Raw genomic sequence first — 27,295 nt, forward strand, 5'->3', positions numbered from 1 at the left:
TTCCCCAGAATGTTCCAAACTGTTGATTTGGCCACTCCTAATGTTCCTGCTATCTCTCTGATGGATTTTCTTTTTTTTGCAGCCTAAGGATGCCCTGTTTCACTTGCATTGAGAGCTCCTTTGACCGCATGTTGTGGGTTCACAGCAACAGCTTCCAAATGCCAATGCCACACCTGGAATCAACTCCAGACCTTTTACTTGCTTAATTGATGATGAAATAACGAAGGAATAGCCCACACCTGTCCATGAAACAGCTTTTGAGTCAATTGTCCAATTACTTTTGGTCCCTTGAAAAAGAGGGGGCTACATATTAAATAGATGTAATTCCTAAACCCTTCCTCCAATTTGGATAGACTGATAGACTGCCCTTTAACCCCATATTCATTATTTAACTGTAATTTGAATTTATTTTGGTACACAGCCAAAATAACAAAACTTGTATCAGTGTCCAATTATTTCCGGACCTAACTGTATTTTCAGTTCCTGTCTCATAAACCTTACAACCTAATTTTTGGTACCCAAAGCAGAGATAAAATGATAAACTCTACAGAAATGAAAACCCACTTGAAAGGCAGTGATTTGGCCACAGGGTCACTGCAGTTTTAGAAAAAATGAAAAGGGTAGAAAAAGGTTGGACTGCTCTCACTTAAATGGAAACTGCAATATACGTTAGAAAGCAACTTGCACAGGACTAAACAAACCCTGACTTATTATATCAATCTCTTCCCACAACAGGAAATTATTGGAGGATTTATATACGTGCAAAATATGAAACTGCAGGGCAGGAACTCCCATCTCCCGATGTGATGCATGCGGTGCCGTCGATAATGAATACAAATAAAATAAACATGCAAACAGTAGTGTACATGTATTTGTATGTTTACCAATGCACAGTTTAGATTGTAAGCTCTCCGAGGCAGGGACACCTTTGTCAGAAATTAACCAGTTTGGGATATATTCTTCTCTGTATCCTCACACCACTAATCCTGCACAAATACATGAATAATAAAGATAATATATTTCTGCCCATATTGCTCCTGTATAACCTGCCCACCCTCTATATTATAATATTAACATGTTCCTGCCCACACGGCTCCTGTATAACCTACCCACCCTCTATATTATAATATTAACATGTTCCTGCCCATACTGCTCCTATGTAACCTGCCTCCTCCCTCTATATTAACATGTTCCTGCCCATACTGCTCCTTTATAACCTGCCCCTCTATAATATTTACATGTTCCTGCCCATACTGCCCCTTCTCTCTATTATATTAACATGTTCCTGCCCATACTGCCCCTTCTCTCTATTATATTAACATGTTCCTGCCCATACTGCCCCTTCTCTCTATTATATTAACATGTTACTGCCCATACTGCTCCTGTGTAACCTGCCCCTCTATAATATTAACATGTTCCTGCCCATACTGCCCCTTCTCTCTATTATATTAACATGTTTCTGCCCATACTGCCCCTGTATAACCTGCCCCTCTATAATATTAACATGTTCCTGCCCATACTGCCCCTTCTCTCTATAATATTAACATGTTCCTGCCCATACAGCTCCTGCGTAACCTGCCCCCTCGCTATTATAATCTTAACATGTTCCTGCCCATACAGCTCCTGTGTAACCTGCCCTCCTCCCCCCTCTGCCTCTTGAGTGCACCCAAACCGCGCATGCGCAACAACAAAGTAGCCCCCCCGCGCATCCCTTCCAACGGTCAGGTACAGTATATATATAACATTAAAAAAAAACCGTTGGAAGCGCGCGGCCGCCGGTGACGTAACGCGAGCGCCCGAGCGCACGAGCCGAGGCACCTGCCACTAACCCACGGCTGCTTCTGTGTGTGACACCCAATCCCCGCTGGTGGGTGGAGCGCACACACAAGGGGAGTGGGAAAGTGTTCGTATTGCCCGTTATGAATAAAGCACTGTTATAAAAAAAAAAAAAAAAGCGTGTGTATCAGGCAGAGGGAAGAGGGGGCGGGGCTTATCGGCCGGGCGATTTGCGTTAAAATATTCAAAATGGCGGACGGAGGCGCAGCGAGCCAGGATGGGAGCGCAGCGGCGGCGGCGGGGGCAGCGGCAGCAGCAGGTAATCATTACCGCGCTTTACATATTCATATTCATACACGCACAGGCCCGCATTAGCATAATGTATTAGTACTCCGGATTATTATAATTAACGCGGGGGGGAGGGAAGAAAGGGGGGTAATAATAATAACAAGGCTGTGTGTAAGGAGTAAGAGCCGCACATACACCCCTCATATACCGCGCTATGCAAGGGGGGGGGAGGGGGTAACAATAAAGAAGGCTGTGAGTCAGGGGAGAGGTGAGGGATAAACCCCCCCCCCCACACACACCCCTTGTATACCGCGCTATGCACGGGAGACCCTGGTACTGGGGGGAGGAAGGGGGTAACAACAACAATAATAATAATAAGCCTGTGCGGAGTAAGAGCTGCACATACACCCCTTATATACCGCGCTATGGAGGGGGAGCAAAGGGGGTAACAATAATACGCCTGTGTGTTAGGGGAGAGGTGAGGAGTAAAACCCACACATACACCCCTCATATACCGCGCTATGCAGGGGAGACTGGTACTGGGGGGGATGAGGGGGGGGGGGGGTATTACACTATTTATTGCCTCCTTTTTATTTATCTCCTCACTCTTAGCAGCCTGTTTGGACAATGAAGCCATTTTTAAATATTAATGTATTATCCCACACAGGATAGTGCAGTCTCTGCCCCTCTCTTGTTATTATCGTTATTATTAATGTTATCATTGGAGTTGTTTATGTGGAAGGCACCCACATAGGCTGCAGCGCAGTACAATGGGAGATTAACTGCGGTGCACACACTATAAATATAACATTTTTTATTTTATACATGGGGAGGTAAAAAATGTGAGTTTTCTTCGGAGCGCCTTACGGTGGGATTTTGTAATATTTCCCCTTGTTTATAATGTTACTGTCGTTTATTTTTTAAATAGAGAGAGGGAATGGGATCATTCCCTAGGTAGGAATACAAAGGGAGGGGGAAAGAGAGACGGGGTGGGGGGAGTATTAATAATAATAATAAAAAGAGAAGGGGCTGCATTTTTAACCTTTTAAACCCTGTCGCGTGGCGACTTTAGAATTATTATTGTTCTGAAGCATGTTATGCTGGGCAATGTCATAAGAGACTGGGACATACACAAAAAAAACCCCCATGAATATATATTGGAAAATTATTAAACGTGGATTGAGAAATTCCCCGCTTGGGGAGTTGTCAACCTTTGTGGCGACAACAGTGGGGTTTTGATAAATATTTTGGCTCGTCGTAAGGCACTGCAGGAGTTTGGTTGTTCTCAAGCGGTTGCACTGTTAAGTCTGCAAAAGTAATACATATATAGGGATAACCAATCTCCTTTAGTGCACCTAAATTGGAAAAAAGTAATACAATTTAAAAGCCTTTTGCATGAAGGGGTTAATGTGCATATTGATGGGTATCGCCTACTAACTTCATGTATGTATAATGTGATGTATATAGCACCAACAGTGTACAAGCACTTAACAAAATATTTGAGGGAGAAATAGGAGCCTAAAGGAATATATTCAAAATCCGTAGGAAAAAAGGATTTAAAAGGGGAATCCTACGATATTTGCTTGTTTAAAAGCGATAGCAAATTCTGTATCATGCCTTATTCCCAGCGTGTTGTGGGAAACCCGATTTCCACCCCCTTGTATTTCTTATTTTACATATTCATTTCCGTGCTCCTGGGTTTAGCATACTTTTAAAGGGACCAGCAGCCTCCTGGAAAACCCCAAAGCGGCTGGATTTCAGTTAGAAGGTGCACTAGTCTTTGAGGGGGGGCTTGTCTGGGCTATCTGGAGGTGTTTGGTTTTGAGGGGTGGGTGTTTCTGCCCTTAGGAGGGCTGAGCGTAAATGTATTCAAGTAGTTTTAATTTTGAAATCACCTAAAGTGGCCCTGTTTCTCTTTTTTTTTTTTTTTTCCCTCCTTGTGGGGCGTTCCCAGTTGCAGCAACCAGCACATTACAACAAAGCTTAGCCGCATGGATGACATTTGTGGAAGAGCGTGTAGCAACCTGTAAAGGCAAAAACCACATTTCAGGGCCTTTGGTGCGTTCCCAGCCCTTTCTACCTCTGGAGATGACTGGTGTAATTAGTAGATCCCTTATTGTGATGTGGAATCACGGGGACAAAGGGGGTGTATTTTTCTGGGAAGAAAAGGGTCAGAGGGCACATTGTACCAGTTTGTTGTATATTTTTCTTTTCTCCAAGCGGAGGAAGGGCTGTGTATTTTTTATTTCTTGGCAATGAACAACACAATAATGGTTGGACTGTGATTTGTTGCCGCTTATTAACTCCACCATGAAAATTGTGATAAATATCTCTATCTCGCGACTTTATAAAAAATTTTTTGCGGAATGTGATAACATATTCCGTTGTGAAATAGAGATATGAGGCTTTTGTCTGTTAAGCCCTTTCCTGCTAGTGGACTTGGGATGCATTGCTGTTCAGAGCGGCCCCTCCTGCCAATGTAATCTTGGGGGTCTCCCTTTGTTAAGATTGACAGTTTCTTAGCAGGCTGTTTTTCACCTGACTTGACAAAGGAATTGGTTACTTTAAGGGCAGAGGTGGCTAACTCCAGTTCTCGAGGGCCACCAACGGGTCGGTTTTTCAGGATATCCCTGCTTCAGCACAAGGGGCTCAATCAGTGGCTCAGTATTTGCCACCTGTGCTGAAGCAGGGATATCCTGTAAACCTGAATGGCCCTTGAGGGCTGAAGTTGGGTACCCCTGGTTAAGGGCTTATTTTTTTTTCTTTGCGTTTACACGCTTAAGATAAGTAAACATTGGTATTTTTGGTTACAATAGATAATGCAAATCCTACTAAAAAGATGGATTTGGCTTTATTTCTACTTAATGGAAAATAATGATATTTTTCAGTGTGTGTATTATATTATTTTAATTTTTTTAAGTCCACGCGATCCCCTTTTTATTGCTATTTTTTCACAGTCTTGATGTAGATCCCCTATAATATACATGAAATCATCAATGAAATAGGCCTAAGCTTGTTTCTAGTTGACTTTACCTAACTGTTTTGTCTACTTAAACCTTATGAAAATACCCTATAATGCAATTATAAAGAGGTGTGCGTTTCATCTGTTCTCCTGCAAGTATGACTGACTGACCATTTCAGTTAAGGAAAGACACTGTTTGGGAATGAAAAAATAAGCACAGTTAGAGATTTCAACATTTCTGTACACGATCGATCTGTGGACCAAACAACATTTAAATGTAATCCCTAGTCACTGGATAATGTTTATATAAATTCAGTATATAACATTATACACATTTTACAAGGAAGCTCACTGTTAACAATACCAAAAGCATAACTGTTTTAAAAAATGTATTTATAAATAGTATGCTGGACTTGCGCATCAATGCAATGATGTTCAATATTGTAAAGTACATTCATACGTTTGGGGGAAATCACAAGATGTCTGAAATGAATGAATTTGGGATTCTCTAGCGGTAACGGTCCTTTCCCGGCTGTCACGGTTATCGTTGAATGTTGTACATGTTAGTATGGTATTGTAACACAATTATAAGGTTTTCTCCAGTATACCCGGCTGTGGTGATTGGGATTGTATCCTTGAGAACCACACGCGGCTTTTTTAAAAAAAAAAAATTCATGAGACCCTAAAAGAAAAATGTCAGACTCTGGGAGCCGATTAGTATTATCTACCTGCAAAGCGCCAAGATGTGAGGTTTTAAGCGCTGGAGAAGCTAGCAATATGTTGCAGATGAGCACAGGAGTGGGGATGCTAACGATTGGATTATCAGTTGCTATATTTCAGACAGATTCAAACTCTTTGTCGAATGTCTGCCCCTAATGATAATGGATGTCACATTGGTCATTTTGTAGTAATAACCTTGGAACTCATATTGCACTTGATATTAACAAAATAATAGGCTGGCTTTTTTCTTTGTTTGGTGAAGTCTGACAGACAATAATTAAAAAGAGGCCACTGCTGTGTCTGTTAAAAGGGACATCATTTGCTGTGATTTTTTTTTTAATTTAAAGCTTCTGGCTAGTGCACACTTTTGATGGTTGCATTGGTACTAGAGGAAATGGTTTATATGTATCGTACGATAGCAAAATGACTACATAGAAAATATAATACTGTACACGCAGTTTTAAAACCACACACTTCCATTTAGATATTGTTCTGTCTGAAATATGGAGCTGTGCTTTTTCTGTATTATGCAGCACATTACATTTTACTGAACCGCCATACAAAAATAAATCCGTGTACTGCATATTACAGCAAAAGCACAGCCCGTGGCTCCGTAAAATGTAAAGAAAACAAACAGATATTAAGGCATGACACATTTATATTCAACCTGGTCAATGTGCTTTTTTTGTGACATGTGCTTTATTAAGTAAAATGTAAATTGTACTTTGCTCCATATTAAAATTTCATTGGTCTAACACTGTGTTGCATGCACTCATGTAAAAGCAATGTGAATGTTTAGCAATCTGGAGGAAAGGTTCCTCTCTAATCCACACATTGTGAATCTTTAGTAGTATGAAGAAAAGGGGCCTCTTTAATCCACACATTAGAGAAGGCGTGTGGTGGGGCGAAAGTGTCCCGCAGTACCGCACTTTGTGTTTAACACCTTCACTCCCAGATTCATCTATCGGGTTTGTAGGTTCCTTTTGGCAGAATAGGTTTAAATTGATCAATGCATTTTGTTTCCCTTGTGTACCAAAAGTGCTTCAATGGAACTAAAATAATAATTTAAAAACAAATATACACCCCCCCCCCCATTGTTTTATTATTTATTTTTAGTTTTTTTTTTTAAAGTCTTTTTTCTATGTTTGCACTACTTATGTTATTCAGTTAATGTTGCTTTTGCAGGATGGCAATTGTGATTTGCTTTTTAGAGCAGCCTTGTATCCTGTGAGGTGCTGTACATGGGACCAAGGAGAGAAGGCTGTTAATGTTGGGTCCCAGAAAGATGGGGTTCTGCAGCAAGGATAACAATGTGTGCTTTTGGTAGCGTGGGGAACTAGCACAGGAGGGGTTACTGTATTGGACAATGCATTTGGAGTGGGGAATCTGATAAATGGTGACTCATTGGAAGGCAGGTCCAGTCTTTCCCAGAACCAGCAGCCTCCCAGACTTCAGGGAAACTATCATACCTGCCTCCCTCCCACATCACACCCATCCCATATCACACCATCCCACATCACATCCATCCCATTAATACTATTACCGCTCAGAATCGCCATGTGTCACTTATCTGGGTGTTTGTGTCCGTAATAGCTGTGTGGCACGGCGCATTAACACGTTCAGTCCCAGAGGGGCATTCAATGCAGGACTTTAAAGACTGCAGTTGGTGGTATATGGTCAGTCATAAGTGACTTCTATCAGTGGCATGTGTTACATGAGTGCGTCAATGTTTAACCCTTGCAGTGCCTTCCTAAAGGGTGTGACTGGTATTAGGCATAGGACATAGCACATGCTATTGGGGGGAAGGGGGGGGGGTAAATCTCGGGGTACCGTACATAATGCAACACATGGCTTTCAATGCGAGTCTTTGTGGGGATAGCCGGCATTATCAGTGGTCCCAAAATAGGTAGCACCGGGGATCATGGGGGCTTTGTATATTCTATAGGGGGTGAATTTATACGGGGGCTGTGTATTTCCGGACCTCCGTGGGACGTGCAGCTCATTGTTTAGTAATGCGGACACCACTTCCAGGCTGCAAGGCTAATATATAACAGCCCTAAAGAAAGGGGCAGCTCGGTATGAGATGTGCCATTACCCCGCAGCCCCCGGGAGGGTGCCCCGGCCCCATCCTGCTGCTGCGCCCCGGCCCGATGGCTGCTCTCATTTAAATAATGGCTCATGCAGGGGAGGTTTCCATTATTGTAATGGCGCCGCGATCCCCCGCCTCTCATGTTTAGTAATTGGGCCCTTTAATCACAGCCACTCCCCCCTCCCTGCCATGTTTATGTTTCACATCCAGCCCATGTGCTCCCCAGCGCACACCTCTCACCTGCACTATGTGCCACACCGACTCCAAGCCTCGCTGTTATACTCCTTCATGTTCTGCAGACGCACTCACCACGTTTTATATATAAATAATACAGCAATATTGGGTCCGTGGAAGTTGAGCATACTGGATAATCCTACAAACCACTAAAATCCCCAATTTTTTTAAAAACATGTTTTAGTAAAAAAAATAAAATGAAGCCAAGAAATCTTCAGGAAAGGGTGCTGCATTACCATTTAAGCATATTGCACACACGCCACACACTATTCACAATGATTTGTTAAATACTTTGCAATAAATCTTAACGCTATTAATCTGTACAACTGTATTAATGCCTGCCACGCTAGAGGGTCACCTCGTAATATGGTAATCCTCTAAACCAGGCCTGCACAACTCCAGTCCTTGAGGGCCGCAAACAGGCCAGGTTTTCAGGATATCCCTACTTCAGCACAGGTGGCACAATTAGTGGCTCAGTATGACTGAGCCACTAATTGAACCATCTGTGCTGAAGTAGGGAAATCCTGAAAACCTGGCCTGTTTGCGGCCCTCGAGGACTGGAGTTGTGCAGGCCTGCAGTCTAAACTGTATCGTACAGGAACTAATGAAGCTGTTCACCTCTGTGACATTCCATATGTTGTCCTAGACCTCCATCTATAGACTAGATATTTTTATAGTAATGTGGATACATGTGAAAATCTGTGTGAAAGAACTGATAATATCTGTGAAGTGAGATTAATAAGAGAATCTTCACACATGAAGAAAATAATAGGCACCAACACTATGTACAATGAGTGAGAGGAGGCCACAGCTGGGCTGGCGCCCATATGTCCATATATTGTATGGTAGTGCATGCAAGATATTTATATCTTCTATCTATCATCTATCTCTATCCCATTTTAAGTTATGGTGGGTGAAAAAGGCAACAAAAAACCTCCACAGTTAGCATGTAGCCAATAAAGAATAGTGTGTGTGTTATCAATCAGTCGGCACTCCATTAACAGAGGTATATTGGTAGGTGCTAGTCCCATACAAAATGTGTAAATAAACGATACCGTGTTGATCCCACAAAATCAGGAGACAGAACTCGACCTTGAAGCAGGAAAAAGTGTATTAGTAACAGGGCACACGTTTCCTGTTACTTTGTGCCCTGTTACTAATACACTTTCCTGCTTAAAGACTTGAGTGCTGTCTCCTGATTTCGGTATGTATGTATGTGAATGAGACCTAGTGCTGGGTCAAATTATTCTGATGTTTCTCATTCACTCCAGTCAATTGTTGCTTTAATCTGACATTTAATTTATTTCAGTATAACCCTGGATTGCCTCAGAAAAAATCATACTCACGTGATGTTTGTGTGTTAGCGCTGTTCCTAGGAGTCTTTAAATTGTATAGGAAAATGTGCAATTTCTGAATTGTTTGCTTTGTCTCATTACTCGATCTGATTTGTAGCTACAAAGTTTAGAGTAGCGTTACTTGTTATGTTTCAGCCTTACGGGTGATATTCACCTAATGTAATGCAATGTCTTTATTTATAATGTATAACCCTGTTCACCTAATGTAACCCTGTATCTGTCCTCATAACTCTGTGCCCAGAACATACCTGAAGACGAGAGGTAACTCTCACTGTATTACTTCCTGGTAAAACATGTTTATAAATAAAAATACTTGTATTTGTTGTGCCATTTCTTAATATTCCTTTGCTCCTTGCTTTGGCGATGCAGCCCCTCCTAGTAATGTATTTGGGGATTGCATTCAGGCCCAGATCTACAGACCGGTCTCGTGGCGGACAACTCCAGTCCTCGAGGGCCACCAACAGGTTAGGTTTTAAGGATATCCCTGTTTCAGCACAGGGATTGAGCCACCTGTGCTGACGCAATTGTATCCTTGGCCTGGTGGTGGCCCTTGAGGACTGGAGTTGGCCACGCCTGCTTCAGCATATGAATGGCAGCTAAAGCTTGGCACCTTTATGTGGATCAGTCTTTTAAACTCCTCTTTGCAATTCTTCGCATTTGTTTTATCATTTTGAATCGGATACATTGGTGTTCAGATGTAGTCCTGATATCTTCACTCTGAAAAGAACAATTACAAATGTAGCAAAATATGGAATACTTGTTTTTTTTTTTTTTTTTTAATCTAGCTGTAAGCATATTTTTATATAATTCTTACAATAATATTTGTGTTAATACATTAAAGCTTTTAGTAATGTGATGAAAGTGGAAATGGATTGCAATTTGTACAAAAATATTGTTATAGACAAAATAAATGGAACTGCGCTTATAACACAATTTTGTTTCTGGTTGTGCTCATGAATCCTGGCAAAATATAAAACAGTCTCTTTAAATCACATGGTAAGGATATGTTAATATCTAGCAAATGCTTTTACAGTTTAGTGTGACATTCCAGCTAAAAGTTAACCACAGTAAATACAGAAAGATACGGTATTCATGCTGTCTCTTCTCTTTGCTTGTTGTAGTATAGCGGAGATGAGAAGTTTAAAGCGCTGTTGCATATTGCTGCTTTTATGTTGTGATAAGACTGTTCTCAACGAGAGGGCAAGATTTGGCCAAGCCCTGGCATTAGAGTGCACAGAATACATCTTTCATGGGTTGGGTTCTCTCCTCACACTGCTGTAAATGTCTGCATCACTTGCAACATTCCTCATGGTATGGTTGAAGTTTAAATCGTTCAGTCCTCTCTGAAATGAGGACGTGTTTAATGATGGAATGTATTTGCATAAGATGTCAGAGTAAATGATCTTATAGTGGCATTTTCATGACTCCTTCACTTGAGCATGTTTTAAGTTTGATAGAAACTTTTGCTATATATTATGTCCAGCCTTATATTTAAGCTGCAGTTCAAGCTGCCGTTTAAAATTATATATATTTATTTTCCCCATTCAATATGTGCATCAATACTATCTGCACACTGACAAGTGATTAGCTAAGCTGCATATCAATCCGTTCTCCTGTAATCAATCGCTTGCTCCGGGTTATTTAATTCAGCATAATGGGAAATGTAGTTCCTGGAACATTAGTTCCTACTATAGAAGAAGCCTTAAGCTGTACAGTCTCTTCCCTCCCTCCAACGTGCTGTTTAAATTTAAAAAGTTCTCATTTATTTATTTTTCATTTTGAGTGTTTTAGGGTATAGAAGGGAACGATGGGTGCAGTGTAGGGACGCAAAATGGAAATACAGCCAGATATAATTTCAGAGAGAAAATATCTTAAAGTAATTATGATAAATATATAATTAGTTATCGTACAAGGAACAAATAGGAGTAAGGTGAAGGGAAGAGAAAATACCAAGGGAAGTGGACTAATTAATAATGGCAAAAGTGGGCATCAGTGACGCATGCACGTTCATTAATTTTTAAAGTGGTTATAGCACATGTTCATCTTTATTTCTTTCAATATTAACCTTTAGCTTATTTAAACAACCCACCCATTTGTTTTGGTTAAGCACTTAACAGAGTATTAGAATTCAAGGAGTACCATGGGGCACAGACTAGATGGAATTTGCCCACAATTTCTTTAACATCTATGTTAATTATTCAACAGTGGCTATGTGCCAAATTCTTTCTGCCAAAGCTCAGTGGGGATCTCGTGAGACTTCCACAAAGAGGCCAAAGAGCATCTATCTGGGGAGGGCAACTCCAGTCCTCTAGGGCCACCAACAGGTCAGGTTTTCAGGATATCCCTGCTTCAGCACAGCCACTGATTGATCCACCTATGCTGAAATGGAATATTGTGAAACCCTCACCTGTTGGTAGCCCTTGATGACTGGAGTTGCCCAACCCTGATCTTTCTGCTAAAAGTATTTAGGTTGTGTGGCAGACGTGACAGGACTTTTATAGGTTCTGGGAGAATCTCTTTAGTAAAGACCTGGGAGATGAGTTATAATACCATCTTCCAATATGTCTCAATCTTATGACAAGCCATCACATATGTCCCTACATGCAGTTTTATTGGACGCATTTCAAATTTGTTAGACATGCGACACTTCTTTAAATATGGTCCTGTGGGGTTTTAAAAAGCATATTCAGCAATATCTATGTAAAATGTTTGTTGGCATCTCCTTCTGCATAGAATTCAGTCTGGCTCTCTTATTGGATTTTCTGTTGTAGGACTCATCCATAAGGGAAGAATGCAGCTGCAGAATATATCTTCTTGGAAGCCTTCATAGCAATTTTCAGGTCTCCAATCGTTCATAACAACCCAAAAATGGAGCTTGTAAAGCGATCAGGCATGCATCTTTTAGTCCCAGGGTCCATATCAGATCACTGCTGGGACCACTGGAGTCCACTCAGAGGTTCTCAGCACACTCATTGGCCCCTGCTGGGATTGGATTTTTTTCCCATAGCACGCTTCATGTAAAGCTTTTAGTGTTTAAATCTATCGATTTTATTTTTTAAAGAATACAACCTGCAGCAATCTCTTCTGAGCAGCACTTTTCTTTAAATGTAACTTCAGATGTATGTGTTTAACAGGTTGTATGGAGCTCAAGGTGAAGCCAAAATATCTATGCTTCTTGCTTTATCATCGTTGTCGTCATCCTGGTTATACTTTGTAATAAAATCCTATTGGATGTTGAAATACTAATGTAAAACGGTAATTAAGAGGTTTTGCCTAAATTTGACTACTCAAAACAATTCTTTCTAACTCAGCTGGGATCAGTACAATTTGAGATTGCAGCCACAATTATTTGCAGTTTGTGAACTGCCAGTAAAATGGTTTGCATTTCATATTTCATATTCCACTATATATCCTATTGCAGTGGTGGCCAACTCCAGTCCTTGGGGGCCACCAATGTGTCAGGTATTGCGGATATTCCTGCTTTAACACAGGTGGCTCAGTCTTCGACTGGCCAACTCCAGTATTCAAGGGCCACCAATAGCACAAGTATTAGGGATAACCGTGCTTCAATCAGTAGCTCAGTCTTTGAGCCACCTGTGCTGAAGCAGGGGTAGCCTGAACCTGACGTGTTGGTGGCCCTTGAGGACAGGAGCTGTACTCCCCTGCACTATTGTGCTGTTTGGGTTTAAGCAGTGGAAGCAGTGAAATTGCAAGAACGGTGTTTCCGTGTTACAATGCACATTGCACGGAAACGCCACTCCTGTACAGCCCGGGCAAAACCTGCTCTTTCGGACACAAATTGGTTCACCCAGCACAACTTTGTGAAGTACGCAACATTTTTATGAATAATGAAGATTTCTTGCCAAAATTAAGTATTCACATGCTATTCAATTGGCTGCAAGATTGCATTTTGCCCGGAAATGTTCAGCCAGACATCTTGGCTTTTTCCTCCTATCAAAAATACTAAACAAGTTCACAATCTAGTGAGAATTAGTGAAGTATATTTATGAGACAAATAACTATACTTGCTATCTCATTTCCATATAGTCCTGTCTGCCTGGGGGAGGCAAGAAACACTGGGGGATCCTGTTTTAAACTGTGATGATGCTGAATGGGCAGCTGTCGCTCTGGAACGGCATTGACTTGCATAGGAGTAACAGTGCCTGTGACACTATTGCAGTTCATTGAATAACCCTTGTGCATCAAATTAAACACATTTGATGCAGATGAGATGGTTTTTGTTGTAGTAGTAATATTTCTGCATAGATAAGTGTTTATTATTAATAATAATACTAATAATTGAAAACTTCCAGTTTGTATTGCATGGAATTATATTTAATTTTCGAGCAATTTAGCATGGCGCACCTCACCGTTTAAAGTAAACGAATAGGGTCCAAAGATTGGAAATCTTAAAGCAATAAATCCGCATGAAACTGTTTACAATAGGAAGGTTCAACTGAGTGCGCTTTCATGTGATCACCACTCCAGTATACAGGTGTATCGGCACTCAGCTGTTCCCTGCGTCAGAAAGGACTGTGCTGCCATGTGGGTCAATATCGGATCCGGGCGTAGCCGGCGGGAACTCTCGCACTATTTCTGTATGTTACTACACAGACTCCATCAGCTGGGAGATATGGGGGGTTTAGCCTGCAAGGTTTCTCTCCCCCTTCTTGTAAAGTGGAGGAGATGTTTGGAACTCGATATCATCCACCAATGTTATTTGAAGCATTTGTTAGCAGTGTAAATTAAAAACGGTCTCCTCTTTCTTGGCTGACGTGTAGAATGAGAATTGAAAGCTGTAGGTATAAATATGTGAAAAAAGAGGAGCAACATTTTGTTTTTGCTAATTAAGAAATAAAATGAATAAGTTGCGGGAATGAAATAAAATTAGATTCCGGAGGTTCAGTATGTGACCATATGAATGACCATTAAAAAGCAATGTTTCAAAAATGTCCTGAACAAAAGACGACAAAGATGGGCACAAAGTTCAATAATAAATTGGTTTCGCCCTGGTGTAGACGAACGTTTCGCTTTGCGCAAGGCGGCCTTTCTCAGGATTTGTATTTTCTGAACACAACCGGACCAGATCTCCCATTATCCCAGGACATACTGGAAAACGAGAGGGAACTCTCCAATGTATTGCTTAATGGTAAAACATTTTCTAAATAAAATACAATTCTCAATGTGCTTCCGGTACTGTAAAATGTTTAATATCTGCGGTATACGGTGTGCTCTCTGTATTTAAAAAAATAAAATAATAAGCTGGTGCGACTTTAAATGCTTGAGGCAGAGAGACTTGCAGTGTTAATGTAGCGCTCCCAGTTACAATCTTGTTTAAAAGGGGGGTTGGGGGGGAAATCTTCCCTCAGTTTGGAGGTCCTCTGGACTGTATTTAGTGGGGGTCCTCTGATATCCCCCTCCGTTCCGGAGCGGCGAACCTTGGGTGGAGCGGTTTTACACTAGGTAAACGGAGGAAGCAATATGACCGCCTGTCAGGGCTGGAGGCCACGTTTGTAGTGTATCCGGGGTTTTTATTTATTTATTCCCTTACAAATCGAGAAACGTGACATAAAATAAGAGATGTACAAGAAGGAAACATTGAAAATAAATATGAAGTCAAATGTACAGAATAAAAACAAAAAACTAAAAAACAATCTTAGCTGTAATAACAAACTATTATTTTAGGAGCCCATGTATTTTATTTAAGTCATTGCTTATCTGAGTGACTTACAGCCAGAATAAAATATGGTTGACTTGGGCTAGTATTTTTAACTTTTATTTCTTCAGCATGTGCGATTCTCACATTCGTAGTCTCACAAAGTAATCATCTGGGGAACAACCGCTTCATATATTTTAGTTTTTGTACGTCTGCATCATTGCGGTTTTTATTTATTATTTGTAATCAGTTTAAGTTACACTTTTGGACCATTTGTTTCATTTAGCTGAACAAACACACCTGTGCACCGTGTAACCGCCATGCGGGAGAGGAGCACGACTTGTGGCTGGGCGGGTTGAGCCCCGTCTAAGGGGATAAACTTTAGGCTGTTTACACTCGACAAACGTTTTATATGCATCAACTGCAATAAATCTTATGACAACTTTACAAATGTGGGAAGCACAAATCATTTTGTGTAGAATAATCTCCTTTTTTTTTTAATTTATTTTATGGTTTTACAAATGAGGATTAATTTACAATTGTAGTGTCTTAAAGTTAAGTTGGGATTATTATGGCTCTCTGGCTTGGTATTGTATGTCTTTTTATATAGCGCCAAACGTGTACTCTGCGCTTCACAAAGAATACAGTACGGGGAAATATAATACAATAAGCGCAGCAAAATCAGACAATAGGAAAGGAAATCCCTGCCCCGAAGAGCTTACAAGCTTCGTTAATAAATGCTACCGCCATTGATTGAACCAAAAGAATAACTCTGTGTTTGTTATGGATGTACGTCAACGAGTGAAGTGCTGTCATTGTACCTGAATGAGGTGTTTGCACTCATCTGTATAAATGTGTTGCATAATCTACAGTGACCTGATTCAATTCCACAGAACACTGCATTTATTCTCTATAAAAAAAGAAAGAACCACACAAATCAGGCTTTTTTTTTTAGGAGAGTAATTGTCAGGCATGTGTCTCCCCTTCGTCAGAAATAAAGGAACTATTACAAATTGTTATCTTTGCAACATAAAAACTTTTAAACTCCCCCCCCCAAAAAAAACCTCGGAGGAAAACTGCTGGTACCAGTCGTTTGACAAAATGTAATGTTTACATATAAACAGAAACCTTTAAGGTGTCGTGACTGTAAAAAGAAAGCTATAGACTGAATATTCAATTGTACCTGCCTTATTCATTGTCTTCTGGGTCAGTGGTGCTAAAGACCCCCGCAACAGGTCAGGTTTCCAGGATATCCCTGCTTCAGCACAGGTGCTGCAGTCTTCCACTGAGCCATTGTTTGAGCCATCTGTGCTGAATCAGGGATATTCTTAAAATCTGCCCGGTTGGGGGGGGGGAGGGGGGTGTCTTGAGGACTGGCGTTAAGCACGACTGTTCTGAGTGACCATGGTTGAGATGTAAGTTGTATGTGAGTAGCGTTGCCGAGTGTGCCCAATGCTTATATTGGGGGTTACGGATAGTGTGGGATTGTGGTGTTACAGATGCATGATGTTTTATAGCATTAGTGCTTGGCACAAATGATTTTATTTGAGCTGCTGCTGTTGGGAGCAGTTCCATTTAGGACTAAAGACGTGGTGATGTTAGTAAAACGAGTAAATGGACACGGTGTGTCCCCTAAGTGAGCATTTGTCTGCAGCTAACCAATTGTTAAAAATTTGTAACAATTATGTTATGGAGCGTGCGCGTTTAGAAAAAAATAAAAAAATATATATCTATATCTGATATTCAAAATAGAAGTTTAAATGTATTTACATAATTCTTGAAGTATAATATAATTTATGAAGTACATAATTCAACAGTATTTCTATGAGCTTTTTCAGCCTTATCTCTTCCCTTGTCATTTTCCCATTTCCTAATTGATTTATTGGGTGTTTAAAAAGCATATCTCATAACTGGTGTGGATCAGAACGTCTCCTCCCCATTTTTGTTTTTAGGCTTTCAGAATGGATTTTAATATACTTTTTTTTTTTTTTTTTAAAGGCATCAGTCGCAGCCTTTTGTAGATCACTCAAGTGGAACTGCACCTGTAATGGATTCTAGAATGGTTGCCAGAGGGTTAAAATAAACCGCTTAAAGCAGCAATCCAGTATTGCAAATGTTGTACATATAGATATCTATATAGATATATCTATATCTATCTATATATCCATTCTGAAAGCCTAAAAAAAAAAATATATATATTTATTATTATTATTATTTGAAGTAGGGGGTCTCAGGAACTGAACCCCATAAATTTCAGCTCCGGGGACTACTTACGTCTGAATTAGGTGCCAGTACAGCTCTTGGCTACCAGGGTTCACAATATGTCAATTGTTTAAAGATCTCGGCCCAATAGGAAGCCGTGATGTCATCGGTGCGGTTTGCTATTGGCCCAAGTGACGCAGGAGCTTTAAAGCCCAGCCGGAGCAGCTACCGGCACCTACTTCTGCCGTAAGTATTTCTGGAAGTAGGGGATCCCCGAAACTGAAAGGAATGGGGTCAGCTACGGAGACCTGCTATATATAAAAAATTAAAACATTTGCAAAAAAAGTGCCGTCTTGGATTGCCCTCTTTTTAATAAAAGCCCATGTTACTTAAAGTAATTTTCTTTAGATTATTCGCAGGTAATGCTACAATGTGGGCACTAGAGTCCCTGTTCCACAGACTTTGAAAAGTCAACCTGTCCCAATGTGCTTAGTTTGCTCTGTGAGATTGCACAAAGTGGCTTAGTCACTGTTTGCATCAACACTTTGGTGTATTAAAGCAACGTTTTTATTCTGTTTTTTTTTTTTTTTTGCATCCACAAACTTCAATGCAGCAAGCTATTAGTGACTCAGACATCTGCTAAAGGCATCCGTGGTGCACGAGGCCACGGTCACTACCTGACGAGTGCACAAGCTTTGTGGAGTTGAAACTAAATGAAGTTTATTCGGAAGGAGAGGCTTCAGTTTTAATTATTGGCAGCAGGCTGGGACTCTGTGCATAACTTGCTTTGGTTCTGTTTGAGAGGTGTGGAGAGGGAATAGCCAGTTGTTGAGAACACTGCTTTGTGCCACACTTTCTAATAGAAAAGATATCTGATGTACACTGTCCTCTCTTTGTTCTTTTTATACTGCGTGATTTAAAGTAGAAGGATTAAGGCTTATGTCTTTTTGCCTTCTCCAAGTGCTTGAAATATGAGTGTTTATAACATATATTCGTAAAGATATACCACAGTAAATTCCGTGGGCTGTAAATCTGAAGAGAATAGACTATGCAGCTATTTTCCATGAAAAGGTAGGCGAGTAGGCTTGTTAAAATGTTCAACGAAAAAGTGCATCTTTACAGGCACCACACTTGTGGGGAAAGAAAAAGGCTTAAGCCAGGGGTTCTCAACTCCAGTCCGCAAGATCTCCTCCCCAACAGGTGAGGTTTGACGGATACCCGTGTGTCATGCTTGTGTATGAGGGGTATGTGTGTCCCACTAACAAATGTGTACATTTTTGTTTGCTGGTAAAGGATCACTTGGACCCAGTGACTTTTTTTGTTTTTAACTTGATTTCCAATCACTCCTGTTAGAGCATTTGCAAACATTTCCAGGTTTAGCAGTGAGGACAGGGGCCTAAATTCCCTGTGTTTGCTCAGTGAATGCCTTTTAGAAGCCCTGTAACAAGTTGCACCAGCACTGTGTGCAGAGTGGGATGCTCATTGTTCTCTGTACACCATGCAGGCCACCCTGGTAGTGCAGCAAATAGTACTTGTGCTGAGCAATAATTACCGCTGAACTTTTATTTGGCAACCTCTTGCTTTTCGATAAAGCGAGTTTAAAGACGGATTCTCCCCCCCCCCCCCCCCCTCCTGACTGTGGCTTTTGTTGCATTCCTATCCTCACAGCTGTCTTGCATTGCAGCCCTTACCTCAAAGAAACCGGATCAGTGCTATAATTGGGGGGACTCCTACATGGTTTGGCTTTTTCGTAAGGTACTTGTCAAGGTCAACAAGCATCTGGGATTTTATTCTGTGCTACCCATAAAACGCCCTAATGCCCTTCGTTTTGCCATTTAACAATTTCCTCTTCCGTGAGCTATTTTTTTTTTTTTTGTGTATCACTACAAAATATGTACTTTTAATTTGTAACTGTTTTGACGTGATTTTTTTTGTGTTTAAAATGCTATCTTCAGATTTTGTTGTTGTTTTTTTGTTTTTATAGCATTTCTAAGGAAGAATGAAAAAAATCTAATTTCGTCATTGAAAATGTGTCTGCAGAACTGAGCAGCACAATGGCAAATCCCAGGAAATATACAGTGCTAGATGTGGCTGATTAAAGGCTCCTACCTAAGTACAGAGTGCAGCGAGAACTCCAGGATTACAGTAATCAGGGCCGAGTAATAAAGCTGCTTTTAGAAAACCGCAATATAAGAGGCCACTCAGTGTTTACTTCAGTATTTTTCCAAAAGCGTAAACTACTGGATGAAAAGGGGCAAAGTCAAGGCAGTTTGTCCAGAAAATTAGGCCAAATGGTTTTCAATGAAGTGACAATTAACAAATATTTTTGTAATTGCTAAACATTTACTGGCTTATTCTTGTATGGTTTCTGTGTGCCTCATTTGGCTGTAACACCGGGTTTCTCTCTGTATTCTGGTGATAGTGAATCAGTATTGTAGATCTCGTCCTCTGGAAGCACAGGCTAATGGCCATCCTGCTCTTAAATGAGATTTATGTTCAAGGTGTTGTGGAAAGGAGTTGTAAGAAGAAATTGACCTTTTGGAATAGGATAATAAAATAATAAAAAACCACCGCAGCGATGTGCGCTATATATCAGGCAATGTTAATGTTTTTCGTTGAATAAAAAGTTGTCCCAGTCGGTCGCTGCTATTAGACATTTGTTTATCCGTTTCCCATGCAACAAAATGTAAACGGTAATCGGTCTACCCTTCAAGTAGCAGTTTGTGGGCAACTTGGAGAACAGCTTCCTGTAATTAAAAGCAACATTAAATATGACCACTTCCGTGTGACTACAAATAACCAATACGGCTCTTCTGTACTGTACACGCGTTGCCACCATTTTCTTATCACATGGCAGTTCTGATTTGGGCTCTCCTGCTCGCCCAGAGCAGACCACCCAGTGCTCATGACATGCACTCCTACAGAATCACCTTCTGCAGGACCCTGTGTGGGGAGGCAGACGTAGTATTGCCCTCTCATTATTGAAACCACCTTTTTATATTATTATTATTATTATTATTATACTGATTTTTTAACCTAGTTGGAAAAGGCAAGACGCGATCTGTTACAATAAAACAAAATGGTGATCAACGTAGACTGCAGCTTTTAAATTAAATGGTGTAACTTCACCTAAGTCGGGTGTCCTGTTCTAGTACTCAAGAGCCACAAACGGGTCGGGTTTTCAGGATATCCCTGCTTCAGCACAGGTGGCTCAGTCAAAGAGGGATATCCTGAAAACACGACCTGTTGGTGGCCCTTGAGGACTGGAGCTGCCCACTCCTAATCCAAGTCATATGGAAAGAAAAGCAAAGTAAGTATCCAGTGAGACGTGAAAACTAATTAAATGTGTACCCCAGCTTTACTGGATGGCAAAAGGGGAAATAATTCTAGTGTCGGCACTGCTGCGTTTTCACCAAGGAGCGCAGACAAAACCATGAAAATGGGACAAAATGATCTGGTATAAGTACAAAACAAGCAAAGTGACACCTGGAGGATATTCTTAAAAATTCACTTTGCTGGGATTCCTTCTTGGTTTCAATCTGGGCTATAGAGGAATGCAAATGGGGTATAGAGCGCAGCAAAAAAACAAATGCAATGAACAACTATGACTGGGGGAAGACGCCGCTAAATGAAACCCACCGCGTCGCGTTTCCAGAAATGGCCTGTCCACACAGCCACATACTCTGGCTGTACCACTGTTTGTGGGCTGTACCTCTTGACTCGCAAGGGGTTGCCTGGTTGTAACAACTTTGGGGTTACTGGTTGGTATTGTCGGTTACCAGTAGGGAGATTGGAATGAAGTGCTCTAAAAATAAACTTCTCCCTCAAACACACACGCCTGAAAATCTAAATTGTATAGAAGCAGAGACATAAGTAATTCCATTTACAAATACCTGATGGATCCCAAGACTACTGCTGATTATTGTAATGTTAGGTGTGTGGAATAACTACAAACTTCGGCCAGATTGTATTTTTTTTTTTTGCTGAATTTTTCAAGTCTTGCAAATTGAGACCTGGAATGAGAGAATATGGATATCTACCTTCTTTAAAAATAAAAAATAAAGATGTATTTATTTTAACCCGGCTGCAGTATTTCTGGTGTTAATAAGAATCTGATGGCGGACTATTTTATTGTTTGCAGCTGTATCCGTATTTCTAGACTTTCACATTAGACGCACAATATTTCTTTTGTTTATAGATTTATTTTTGTGTACTAAATGCTATTCTTCAGTGAGTAATCTTTGATATGTTCAGATTGGAAAATTCACATTTTTAATGCTGCTGCTGAAGACGGGCAAATAGCGTGTAATGGGTGAGGCAGGCTGCCCTCGCGTTCAGATAATGCCGACTCGGACAATTCTGGTAACTTCCACATTCCTCCGAATACAGTTGGACAGGCCCGATTATCTGCGCTGAAGCGCTTGCTGCACAGGCAACTTAAGGGACTTGTTACAGGGATATATGCATTGCAAAGCCGGCGTCTCTAGTATAACGGCCATTTCATACAGCGTGCCGTGCTGCTGCACAGTGATGATTGTGTCTGAAGTGGGTACAGGGCATTTGAGTGGGCAGTCTGAGTCAGCAGCAGGAAAGGTCGTTAAAAGTCAATCATTATTTTTTTTGGTCTTCGTCTCCAATTAGAAAGTGTGTGTGTGTGTTCGTTCCTACCCATTGCTTTATATTTTTAGCATTTTGTCTTTTTTTTGGGGTACTAAACAAGAACTGGTATTTTTAATTCTAGAAGTATGTGTTTAACCGGGTGTGCGTGTTTAATGAGTCTTGGAACCGTGTGTACCGGTTGCTGTAATCTTTTGCTGGCAAGTTAAGTAGCAGAGGGATTGGACTTCCAGCTACATGGATAATTTAATCATAGCCGTTCCGTTTTCCTTATCTAGCACCTTTCACAAGAGCTGAACTCATTAAGGAAAGGAAGCTGGAAATAACAGGCGCGTTGACATGCTAAATTAGACCATGTGTTTTGGTTTGGAAGGATGTGTCCTAGGAGCCTAGGTTATAACTTTATGATTATTGGAAGCATTATCTTTTGACATATGTTTTATTCAATTCCTGTACCACACAACATTTTTGTACGTATTTAATTAATTTCCTTGCAAAATTCTTCATTTGCTGTTTGACACCGAAGCAATGCCCACTGGCTGGATGTTTGTGTTGTCTCTAGACATTTTACAGGGGTTATCTTTTAATCGGGATATGATATTTATAGAAAGTCTGCTCGATATGTCCAAGAACACCATGCATTTTCTTGCAGTGATTGTGAACCCATTTCTCGGCTGAACATTCTGAACTTTCAGCATTTTTCCGAGTTCAGTGCTGGTTCTTCCTTGATGGAAAGGAGTAATATAATTGCAAGCCTAGGAAGAGATTATTAATCTTGTGATACGATTCTTCATGAAAAACTAAAAGCATTTGATACCTAGAGAGGTGTGTGTGTGTGTGTGTGTGTGTGTGTGTGTGTGTTTGTGTGTGTGTGTGTGTGTGTGTGTTTGTGTGTGTGTGTGTTTGTGTGTTTGTGTGTTTGTGTGTTTGTGTGTTTGTGTGTTTGTGTGTTTGTGTGTTTGTGTGTTTGTGTGTTTGTGTGTTTGTGTGTTTGTGTGTTTGTGTGTTTGTGTGTTTTTTAAATTGTTGACGTAGTTTAAAAGAAATAAAAAGGCTTTTTTTCCGGTATTCTGACTGATACAATTGGACTCTGAGACTGCTCATTAGTTTGATGACTTGTTATGGGGCCATTTTGTTGTGGCAGAGAAAACTAATATAGAAGTGTTTATCTGTATTTATGAATAACATTTAAAAACTGCAAATATAATGTAGGTGTCGCTATTCTTTACCTCATTTCTCTAGACGGGACCAAATGGAAAAAACGAGGAATAACGACAAATAAGATTTGGAATTACACGGTTCCAAGACAATATACCGAATATATACTGAATATACTGAAAAGAACTATCCTGTCGCTTTTTTTTTATTTTTTTTTTTTTTAAGGGTGTGTGTCAACAAGGTCCAGATAGTGATTAGAAAATGGTCAGGAATTTTGCTGGCATACGAACTGAATAAATGCCTTTTCTACCACCATTTTTGGTAAAGCTATATTATTTTGACTATTTTTGTTTTTTAATGCTTTTTTCCTTTTCCTAGTGGTTTTAGCACACTTTCCCCTACAAAAACAGTGCATTGACCCAAAGAGTATAGACTTGTTTTCCATAGGACGTCACTGAAATAAATACTTTTAAGGTTGATTGCATTTTTCTAATACAATCAATTTACATGAAGTTAAAATAAGTGTGACTGCTCTTCTAATTTGCTATTCAGACAATAATAGCATACTGTAGCTTTAATGCAGGAGTGGCCAACTCCAGTCCTCAAGGGCCACCAACAGGTCAGGTTTTAAGGAAATTCTTGCTTCAGCATGTGGCTGTCATTGACTGAGCCTTAACCTGACCTGTTGATGGCCTTTGGGGACTGGCGTTGGCCACTCCTGCATTAAAGGAACAGCATGCGTTTTCAATGTACTGTAATGCAGGACCTGTAATTCTGAATTGTGTGGTTTGTTTCAGGGACAAGGTGTTGGTTAAAGATAATGTCTCTTCCCCTGTAATCATGAAACCTGTGTTGTTTCCACCAAGGGACAACGGACAACTTGCTTTGCCGTGTGGAGAGCAGCGGAGACTCTCTAGACCCGTATACCTTCACGCAAACCGTTTCAACAGATTGGCTTACAATGACATTTTTTTTCAAATGCATACTTTTAATTTTATTATTTTTTTCTTCATATGAGGAAATAATTTGGATCTTTTCCTGGAAAACTATCCTTTTATTTGGTATTTATCAGGAGGGAGTAGCATGCTCCCCATTCTGTAATTCTGTATATAGCCTTAATGGTCAAACCACTTTCAACCTTACAAAGGTGCAATGTTTAGAGGTGCATAAAAAATGCACTATTTGTCACATCTCCTTGTGAACACACAGATCTTTAATCCCGTACATTACGGCTGCTGGTGTTTTGTAGGAGATTAAATGGCGGTTATTTTGAACATGGTAAAATGCCAACTGAATGAAAAGCAAACATCGCTGTACTACAGCATTACAATGAGGGAACAGGAGTGGTACAGAATCATGTGGAAAGACGTATTAAAGGACTACAAAAAAATAAAGGTTTATAGTGGCGTAAGACTCTCTCTTTGCAGGACTGAGCCTTCAGCTCTAACCCCTCTCACTGCTGGAGGGGGTACAGGGCAGCTCCTCGGGTTCTTGTGCTTGGTTAACGTTCATTCACAAACAAAGCAGCCAAACTAGTATGCCTAAAAAAAAAGGCTTATTTATCACATGTTTTACCAGGAAGTAATACATTGAGTTGCTTCTCATTTTTAAGTATGTCATTTGAAAGAATGAAGGGAAAATATATACTATAGGTAAATAGAATTAAAAAAATGTATATCTATATATATTTTTTTTCATGTTCAACACCAATGATAATAACATGCTTAATGAGTAGGTGATGTAAAAAAATTGCCAGGACTGGCCAATTCCAGTCATCAAGGGCCACCAACAGGTCAGGTTTTCAGGATCGCCCTGCTTCAGCACAGGTGGTGGTGTTGGACAGCCACCTGTGCTGAAGCAGGGATATCCTGAAAACGACCTGTTGGTTGGTGGCCCTTGAGGACTGGAGTTGTCCGCCCCTGCTCTAAGCTTAAAGGACCTGGTGATGATTGGGTACCAGGTTTGATTTTCATGAATGTTTTTGTAAGATATTTGCAGCTTCATTTTCATTTGATTCATTTTCTTGTAGAGATGAATCGGAAAGAAGAAAGTTTTCATTGTGTAAACCTAGTGCTGTGCACCTTACGTTAATCACGCCATGATTTTCCCCCTCAAAGTACCAATTCCCAGTCACTAAATAGGTGTACCCAATGGCCAACAATACTTGGCCCCTAGGTTGGGGATCATTCTAGAGACCAATAGACAAAGACAAAGGGGGGGGGGAGGGGTGTATTGTAAGAGATGAAGTTGCAACTTTCGCTGCTGTATTTGTCGTTTTTGTGTGAAAACCGGCCTAAGAGAAACCTACAATTTATTTTGAGAAAACGGGCAGGGGGAGAAGTGGGGCCTGTCCCCGGAGTTAGGGGGACCAGGGGTCAGCCCTGGGGTTCACCCCGGTAGAGGTAAGCGTAAAAATAAAACGGAGGGAGATTGCAGCTTTATGGTTGTGATGGGACGTGTGATGGGACGTGTGATGGGACGTGCATAGTTAGGATGCTGTTGTGGTTTCAAACAATTTTTAAATAAAATTTTAAAACAAAAAATGATTGGGACGTAGTGAATCTTGTAATCAGAAATGTTCTGTTTGTATTATAAGTTTATACTGTATTATTGCTATGGATATATGCAACATACAGAAAGCTATACTGTACATCCCAAAAGGGGTTGGTAAAGGGCCCTGTGGTGGACTTGCAAATGAATAAAGTGTGTGTGTGTGTGTGTACGCAAAGTACACATATTTTACGTCAAACTCAAAATAACGAAATCTAGGACCAAAACGTTGACGCGTGTGTTTAAAATGAACATCCGCTACACACGATCACAGTGATTTATTTTTTTTGTCGGGTTTCATTTTGTTTCCCCATGAGAAAAGAGAGCTCCATTATTAAAGTTGCTGATTTTTATCTTATTGATATCATTTCTTCTTTCCCCTTCTAAATAAATGATAACGCGGCTGCACTGCTGCTGCAAACCTTCCCAGCTGCTTATGTTGGGAAGCCTCCAAAATGTTCGCAGCACCACTTAACCCCTTCCTGCAGCATGGATTAGTACCCTTCAGTTGTTCCTTCACAATAGCCGGACTGATGAGAATCTGTAGAAGAGACAGGAAGGGGAACTTGACCTAGTGACATGATCACTGCTGTCTCCTCGCTGCCGTCTCTTTAGTTCTTTCTCCCGTCTCCGCAGAGTGACAGCCTTTTTATTACAGCTCCAGCTGATCGGGACACAAAGGTGTTAAGTTGGGCAGAATTCATTTCTGAGACAAAGGCGCGAGCCATTGTATGAGGCATTTATATCACAAGGGGATTTTTATAAATATTAGTGGCTCTATTCTGTATTCTTTCAGAAGCCTAGTAGCATCTCAGAGGATAATTTCATTTAGCCAGCAAATATTGTATCTTTTTATAGCACAGTGAATATTACGCAGCATTGTACGTAGAATATTTGCAGTCCTACAGAGTTTACAGTGAGTTTGGTGCCTGCGGTATAGAATATATGATGTGAACCTGGTTCTTCCCAGTCTAAATCAGAACTATTACGGTAGGTCTATTTAAAAAAAAAAAAGCAAATCTCTAATGATTTAGGATGCAGTTTTTCTGTCCAATTTTTAACGTTTTTTTTTAAACTTATTTTTTCTGTAACTATTTGAGACCACCATTTGAAATTGTTTGCTAATCCCTTTAGTCTTTCTTGCCTGGATCTCTGTAGCTGACCTTGTACAGAGAGACGCCTTCTACAAATGATTAAAAAAAAAAATTATCTTACATTAGTGCATAGTCAATTACAAAAAAATTTTTGGGTGGGAAAAAACACTGGTTTCCTTTTCTGCTGACTGTTTAATGATATAAAATGGGATGGTTAGTGACTGTCGTTTAGTATATTTTAAAAGCCAATATGTTGGTTCTCAAGTGTGTGTGTGTGTGTGTGTGTGTGTCTCTCGTCATCACTGATGATGTTTGTACTCTGAAAGAGCATTTAGTAAATTAATTTATAGTTTAAGGTGCTAAACATAATCTCGTATCTGAGATGTGAGCACATTGAGTGATTTTGTGAATTTTACTAATTTAAAAGGCATCTGTGAACAAGGAAAAGTGTTTTTGTGTTAATGAGTGTAAAGGTTTCCAGTGGAGTGTGTGAAACTCCCATATTCTGCAGGTCATTGTTTCTTGACCCTGGTATTAAACAGGAAAACCCCTATTTGAATAGATTTGCAAGGCACATTATCAGTTAAGGCTCAT

At 40.4% G+C, this 27,295-nt stretch overlaps 1 protein-coding gene across 7 annotated transcripts in view; it reads left to right on the forward strand.

Annotated features, from left to right (window-relative positions):
- Window positions 1–2,010: 2,010 nt before the first annotated feature.
- Window positions 2,011–27,295, forward strand: part of POU2F1 (POU class 2 homeobox 1) — a 141,048-nt gene continuing 115,763 nt past the window's right edge. For 4 of the 7 annotated variants that reach the window (XM_075593603.1, XM_075593605.1, XM_075593610.1 and 1 more), the window contains exon 1: window positions 2,012–2,095. In XM_075593603.1, coding sequence (XP_075449718.1) covers window positions 2,026–2,095 — 70 coding nt within the window. In that variant the 5' untranslated portion in view covers window positions 2,012–2,025. Of the gene's footprint in view, window positions 2,096–27,295 lie in introns of all 7 variants that reach the window. The other 3 variants (XM_075593606.1, XM_075593608.1, XM_075593607.1) reach the window with 2 other exon arrangements.

This window comes from Ascaphus truei, chromosome 3 (genome assembly GCF_040206685.1).
Source record: "Ascaphus truei isolate aAscTru1 chromosome 3, aAscTru1.hap1, whole genome shotgun sequence".
Lineage (NCBI taxonomy): Eukaryota > Metazoa > Chordata > Amphibia > Anura > Ascaphidae > Ascaphus > Ascaphus truei.